Source organism: Monomorium pharaonis, chromosome 1, assembly GCF_013373865.1.
Source record: "Monomorium pharaonis isolate MP-MQ-018 chromosome 1, ASM1337386v2, whole genome shotgun sequence".
Lineage (NCBI taxonomy): Eukaryota > Metazoa > Arthropoda > Insecta > Hymenoptera > Formicidae > Monomorium > Monomorium pharaonis.
This window is the reverse complement of record NC_050467.1, coordinates 8472206-8479386: the sequence shown is the minus strand read 5'-3', so window position 1 is coordinate 8479386 and position 7181 is coordinate 8472206. Positions and strand designations below refer to the sequence as shown.

At 40.5% G+C, this 7181-nt stretch overlaps 1 protein-coding gene across 6 annotated transcripts in view; it reads right to left on the bottom strand.

Moving 5' to 3' along the window:
- Window positions 1-599: 599 nt before the first annotated feature.
- The window catches only part of LOC105832099, a 151996-nt gene continuing 145414 nt past the window's right edge, over window positions 600-7181 (bottom strand). For all 6 annotated transcript variants that reach the window (XM_036293887.1, XM_036293880.1, XM_036293876.1 and 3 more), the window contains one exon: window positions 600-994. In XM_036293887.1, coding sequence (XP_036149780.1) covers window positions 827-994 — 168 coding nt within the window. In that variant the 3' untranslated portion in view covers window positions 600-826. The remainder of the gene's footprint in view (window positions 995-7181) is intronic.

The window sequence follows — 7181 nt, the reverse complement described above, 5'->3', positions numbered from 1 at the left end:
ACTCAACAAAAGTATACAAGATATCGCGAATTCCATGATCCCACATCTAGTCCATAACCGCCTTCTCTCTTCTATATATAAGGAAATGTTTTATAACTTATAAATATAAAACTTATAAATTATTTTATAGTAATAGTAAATTATTGAGTTAGTTTATGTTTCATAGTATTTAATGATTCTCTCTGCCGTGTGTGTGTGTGTGTGTGTGTGTGTTTGTGCATGAGCGCTCCCCTACACACACATTCTTATTCTTGACAAGATTAATCTTTTATGACCAGACATATTTTACTCATTGTTTGGGAATCGATTATTTTCCCAAAATCTCGCGGTCGCGTTCGCATGTCTGCCTCGCGATTTACTTTCGTCGTACGCGAACAGAATTTCCGGATCGATAGGGCGTTCAGATCAATGCTCGGCAAGATTTCCGCCGTGGAGACACAGGCAGAAAGCAACGTGCGAAAGAAGATTTCCGTTCACTCGATCAATCCTTTGCGCGTTTGCTCGGTTTATGAGCCGTCCATTGTTAGTGTTGAATTTCCAACTCGACTAAATAAATTGTGCTTGGTAAACAAACCAATTAAATTGTGATCTATTCTCTATTTATTTTGTGCTCGTCTGTCCCTCCAGCAAATCTACGGATTTGCATAATGTGCACTTCGCGCTCAGCTCTGAGCTGATCCGGCTATAAGTTCGAGCGATCGTATTCGCGACCGCTCACGTGTACACTCATCAAGTATCAGACTTTTAAATCTTGAATTTTTTATTGGCAATTTTTTATATATATTATTGTAGTCTCAATTTTTTCTATCAGAATAGATGCGAATGTTTAACCTTTTGGTTCTTGTTGTAACCACTTCAAGCATATCGCTTTAATTGCACTTTGACCAAGTCTATCTGACTCTTTTAAGATTCTCCGTATATCTTGGGCCCTGGAATGCTTAACCGCGAGCAGATATGCAGCCTTCAGTTGTTTACTTTCAATATATGCATTTATCTGGAAAAGAGGATAGTATATTGCAAAATATATAAATAGAATTAGAAATCTGACATATTAAAAAAATTTCAGTTTTTTTTTACATAATATAAGAATTTGATTAAATTTTGAGAATAAGTTCATGATTAATAGACATTTTAAAATTGTAAAAAATTGTTTAATTGTAATTTTATTTAAATTACTTTCTAAAATACTGAGTTTTTGAAGTAATTTAATCGCAAACAAAATGTAAAACTTCTGAAAAACTATATATTCATAAGAATTTAAAACTTTAAAGAATATTTTTGAATTAAAAAAATAAAGTTTTACTGTACCATTTTCATGTAAATAGAGTATTTGTGAATTACATAATTCTCTTAATCCTTTATGTGTCAGTGGAAAGTATTTTTCCCACCTCTTTCAAGTTAAGGGTTCAATAATGATTTATTTTAGCATTTTAATTATTAAGGAACCAATATAATTATTTTTATTGTTATAAATAAATGAGTTTTTAGAAATGCCAATTTACATTAAATAATTCAGTTATAGAAAGAAGCCCTATAGATATATATAAAATGTACATAGATTTTATGTTTTTTGGATTGTAGAATTCAAATCTGAAGTCAGATTTTAAAAATTCAAGATAACGGATCCAATATGACGGAGGAAAATTTAAAAATTTATTCAATTTAAATATATAAAATCGGGTCAAGAACGAGCCAATAATAGTATCCAAAAAATATAATTTATTGGTTGCAATAATTAGAAATGTCACAGACTAATGAAAATTGATATGCATTATAAAATTAAAAAGTTCAAAAATTAAAATTCTCGAGCGGTTGGCGCAACTGAGTTAGTGCGATTTTTAAGGAGATTCAGGGGATGCGAGAGGGTATCTTGCCCAGATTCGACGGTACCTATCTGAGAGCAGGATTCGCGGTTGTTAAATGCACGGCTGTGAAGTCGCTAAGATGGCTGGAAAACCGAATCGGTGACATTGTTTCGTAGGAGAGCGTCAGGCTCAGGGTGATGGGACTGGAAGCGCTGCAAAAGTAATACAAAGCTCCGGTGTAGGTCCTGGGATCTCCCGTAGGCGCGGCCACCGTTTTGGAGCTGTTGGAGCGGCAGAATCCGGAAATCATCACCTCGAGCTGGCGCGTTCGTGCCGAGAACATAAGAGCTACCTGCAAAGGTAGGAACCTTTTTTTCAGTATTCCCCCGTCCAGCGTCCTTAAACTTAAGGCACTGGACTTATCTTGGGATAGACTGCGTCATCTTTAAAATGACCAGGGCACCTCAGGATGAAAAAGAGGGGGTAGAGGGAGCCCGATCCAAAGGTCTCATCCTCGTAATGGGCTTGACTGAGATGGGCTTTACCCAGTTCAATTTGCATCATAACAAAGGAGCCTCGGCTATTCTTGCCAGGCGCTAAGCTAGGATGCACACAGCCATATCACTAATACAAGAACCATGGTTAATCCGGGGCTGTATTAGGAGTTTAGCAAAGTGCGGAAGGCTGTTTAGGCCTTCGCGTGAGGAACAACCCAGAATCTGTGTGGCCGTTAAGAGGTTAGAAACCCAACTGCTGTCAAATTTCTGTTCCAGGGAGTTAGTAGCGATTGTGATCGAAGCCACCGACCGGGACCAGAAGGAGGGTGGTGGTGGCGTCTGACTACTTTACATGGGGAAAACAACTCACTGCCATCAAATTCGGTAGTTCGCCTGGGAGAATTCTGCCAAAGGAAGCGGCTTCCTCATTCTGGGGTACGATGCACATGTGCACGATGCATCGGGGAAGCACAGACACGAATAAAAGAAGTGAGACTATTAGAGTTTCTAGTGTCTACTAATCTAGAAATTCTCAATAAAGACAATGAACCGACCTTTGTCACTGCGGTAAGAAGGGAGATGCTAAACCTAACCTAACCGTCTGTTCTAGGTAGTTAGTGCGAGATAGAGAGCGCCCCGATTGACTACGTTGCAACTGATCACAATCATTTACAGCAATGAATCCTTAAAGTTTTTCTGTTGGACCACCAATTAGAAAAGTTGTGGTCAATTGAAGTGTGGGAGATGACCGGCTGAAGAGTGTCCGATGAGCCCTCTTTGTCGGATCACAAATAGATCCTTCAGATTCAAGACGCAAGCGAAAGTAATGACAATGAGGGATCCAAGGAAGATGGATTGTGACTCATTTCGTGAGCACCTGGCTGTTGGTCTTAGGAAGATTAAAAAAAAAACACGGGATCTCGCAAGAGATCGCCTGCAGAAAGAAGTTGTTACAAGCTTGCTAGCGATCGTAGACGGGCGTCTTGCTGGGCGGTGTTATCATAGACCTTATAGATATGGACCAGCAATTACTTATAGTTCGTGTATAGAAAACGGTGTCCAGAAGAGGTACGAGAGAGAAACAGACTTTTTAGTACTTCTTTCTCTAAAGTTACCAGAAATAACTATTGCGCATGTCAGCGCACATGCATGCATATGTATATACATATATATCTATATAAATAAAAATATAAAATGTTTGTTACTCATCTAAGATCTCCGAAAGTTATTCACCGATTGTTTTGAAATTTTGACACGTTGCATTCGTAACCGAGAGTGTTCTTATGGGGTCTGATTGTGGAAATACCGTGTGTTTAAAAAATGATGGCCATAATTTAATTTTAAACAATATTTTTTTAATGATATTTTTTTGTAATTTTGACACAACGTTGTATTCGTATACGCGAGTTTTCTTATGGGGTCAGTTTTTGGTTATACTGGTTGTTTCAAAAATGATAGTCATAATTTAATTTTATACAATATTTTTTAAATAATATTATTTGTAATTTTGACACAACGTTGTATTCGTAACCGGGAGTGTTTTATGGGGTCTAATTTTTGAAATACCGTGTGTTGCAAAATAATGGTCATAATTAAATTTTTTAAATTTAAAACAATATTTTTAAAATTATATTTTTTGGAAATTTTGAAACAACGTTGTATTCGTAATCGGGAGTGTTTTTATGTGGTTTAATTTTGGAAATACCGTGTGTTTCAAAAATAATGGTCATAATTTAATTTTGTTAATTTTAAACAATATTTTTTAAATAATATTTAAAGAGAGTGTGTGAGTATGTGTGTTTTAATTAAATATGAGAGAGAGAGAGAGAGAGAGAAAATGATTTAGAGTGATAAAGGGAAATTAATTATTAAGAGAGTGTGTGTGTGTGTGTGTGTGTGTGTGTGTGTGTGTGTGTGTGTGTAGTGAGTGTGTAAGTTTTTGGATATACGGGTTCTTTCATAAATTTTAGGATTTTAACAAAGTTAAAATTGAACACTAATTTCTAATAAAAAAAGATATATTAATTATTGATTTTGGATATACTAGTGTTTCAAAAATGATGGCCATAATTTAAGTGTAAAAAATAGTTTTTCATTAATATTATTAAAATTTTGACACATTGAGACGGGGAGAAACCGGGAGAGATCGGGAGAGATCGGGAGAGACGGGGAGAGACCGGGAGAGACGCAGAGAAACGGGGAGAGACCGGGAGAGACGAGTAGAGACGGAAAGAGACGGAAAGAGACGGGAAGAGACGGGGAGAGACCGGGAGTGACGGGGAGAGACGGGAGAGACCGGGAGAGGCGAAGAATGTTTCTATTGTGTTTAAATTAAGGTAATAAGAAAAATAAAGATGGCTGTTATTTTATTGAAAAAAAGGAACTTATTTAAAACAGTCTTTTAAATGGATTTCTAAATCCATGGCAGCTTTTAGAAAAAAAAGTCAGAAGTACGTGAATATTAGATTTATTAAAGATAGATAAATGCTTATTCAAAAATAAAATAAAAAGAGCAACAGTAAAGCAAGACTCTTGAAAGTTAAACAACGAAAGCAAAGAAAATTTGAAAAAAAAAAAACGTAGCATAAGAATAGAGAGCCATAGCAACGCGTGGCAGGGCATTCAGCTAGTACACATATATAAGTTAAAACACGTGACTAGATCCGTGACCAGAACCAATCATTGGATTTCATTGTATAATATGTGCAAGCATGCGCAAAACATATTTCCGGACTCTTTAGAAAGAGAAGTATGGACACGGTTTCGCTTGGTATTGCCAGTCCATATCTATAAGGTCTATGGGTGTTATCTTGTCTCGCGTTGCCGCGCGCTTGCCGGTATTCGGCGGTAAACCGGGCAAAATGGTTATTCTTTCTTAATTAATAAATCGTTAATTATTGCGACAATTGCAAAATGGTAGAGGATTTTTCTACTCAGTTTGATCCGTTCTACCTCTATGCAAGCTATATCAAAAATTTTCGGTCTTCCTGTATGTATATATATATAGGGTGTCCCATTTTAACTTGAACAGCGAAACCATACAACTTTTGTCTGAAATATTTTTGTTTACGAGGTTTAGTTTTTGAGATATTTTGCTGTCCAAGTTAAAATGGGACACCCTGTATATATATATCGTGACGTGACAGCCGCAGGCTGCTGTCCGTCACAAGGGCCTTATCGGCCCTTACGCGTTAACATCACGCGGATCCTGCGTCCTCCCGCCCGGGAACGGATGCAAAAGCGTGTTATCTCGTGTTTTTGTGTGTGTGAAGTCCCATGTGTTGTCCGTTTATTGATCGTTAAGATTTTTGCGAGCGCTGCATCGCGAATGCGGCGGAATCGGTGGCCACGGCGATCTATCTTGTAATTTTTGGATGTCTCGTCTCGACGGAGAGTCTTCGCGGAGGTCGCAGAGTGAGCGGACATCGAGGGAGTAACGGAGACCCTTTTTGAGCGGGGGTCCGCAGGTAATACCGCCCTTATCTTGCCTACAATTTGTATCGTACGAGAATTCCGATACTGCCGCCGAATCACGCTTTCAGGATCCAGCGAAGGCACGCGAGGCCGGTGTTCCGACGAGGCGACTTCGAATCCGATTCCGCACAAGTCCCGGCGGAGATCGCGACGGCTTGCCATCAGTAAACGCCCTAGTCGAGGAGGAAATAACGTCCCGGTGGCGAAGGATGCGTTCGGCAAGGAGAAAGGAATCTGCCGCAGAGGAAAACGCCAAAAATTCTCGTGCACGGGGCCCAACACTATCGACCACCGCGCTTGGATCGATCAGCCAGCGACAGCGTGCACGCCGCGCGTTGCGCGAAAATCGATTTTGGAAAACCGCGGCCAATAAGAGCCCGGCATATCGGAGGCAAGGTGGGGCGCGTCGCCGAGCGGCCCCCGCAGGATCCAGGATCCCGCACTCGTGCTGCGGACATTATCTTAGATAGTGCGTGCAATCTGGAGTCCCGAGCAGCGAATCTTGTGAGAGAGGACACAGGAGCCGGAGTACATCCCGATCCGCACGAGGCCGAGACGATGGAACCGGCTTGGTGAGACGAGCGTCGTATTAGAATTGTGAAGCCACCGATTTCACGATTGGGCGACTCACGAAAGAGTTACGGATTTATTACGATCTTGTGGTCATTAGATTAGAGTCGCGAATTTATTAGTGTATCGTTGCTTCGCCCGATCGCGCCCGCCCGCGTGAGTTCGTTCCGTGCTGTTCGTTTCGTGTTCTAATTACGTTGCGTGTGCGTCCCGATCCGCAGCCGAGTCAATTGTGATTTCGTCCTATAGTTGTGTCGCGAGTTATTAACCGCGCTGTGAATTGTCGCGTATTTATAATTTATTCTTAGTAAAATATTGATTTAATTTGTCGCATCGGTATCGCGAATCTCAGTTAATTGCGCTTTCGTCCGACTTCTTTTCATTGTTTTGTACCGCCTCGTTGGCGAGCTCATAAGAATTATCGCGCATATCATTCGCGGGATCTTATAACGTGCGAAGGAGCACGAGTCCGTCGCGTGTCGCAGGCTCGGAGTTACTGTTCGTCCCAATCGCCCTTGGCGACACTATTATCCTATTGGGAGTTTGGCGTCCACTAACGACGCAGGATAAAGCGTAGACAAGTCGGAGAAATCCCGCGTACGCAGAATAACTCGTTTCAGATCTGTCCCGCGTTTGTCAAACTTAATTCCGAGCGGCCCTCCGCTTGTGCCGCGCGCGAATTACCATTGCCGCGCAACGAAGCCCTATCATTTTATATCACTTGTTGTCAAATATATTTGTTAATCTTACTGTTACATTTACGTGTCTCAATAGTTCTCTCGTCTTCCCGATTCCATCCGCCCGCGCCGAACCTCCCCCTCTGCCAATTTAGGGC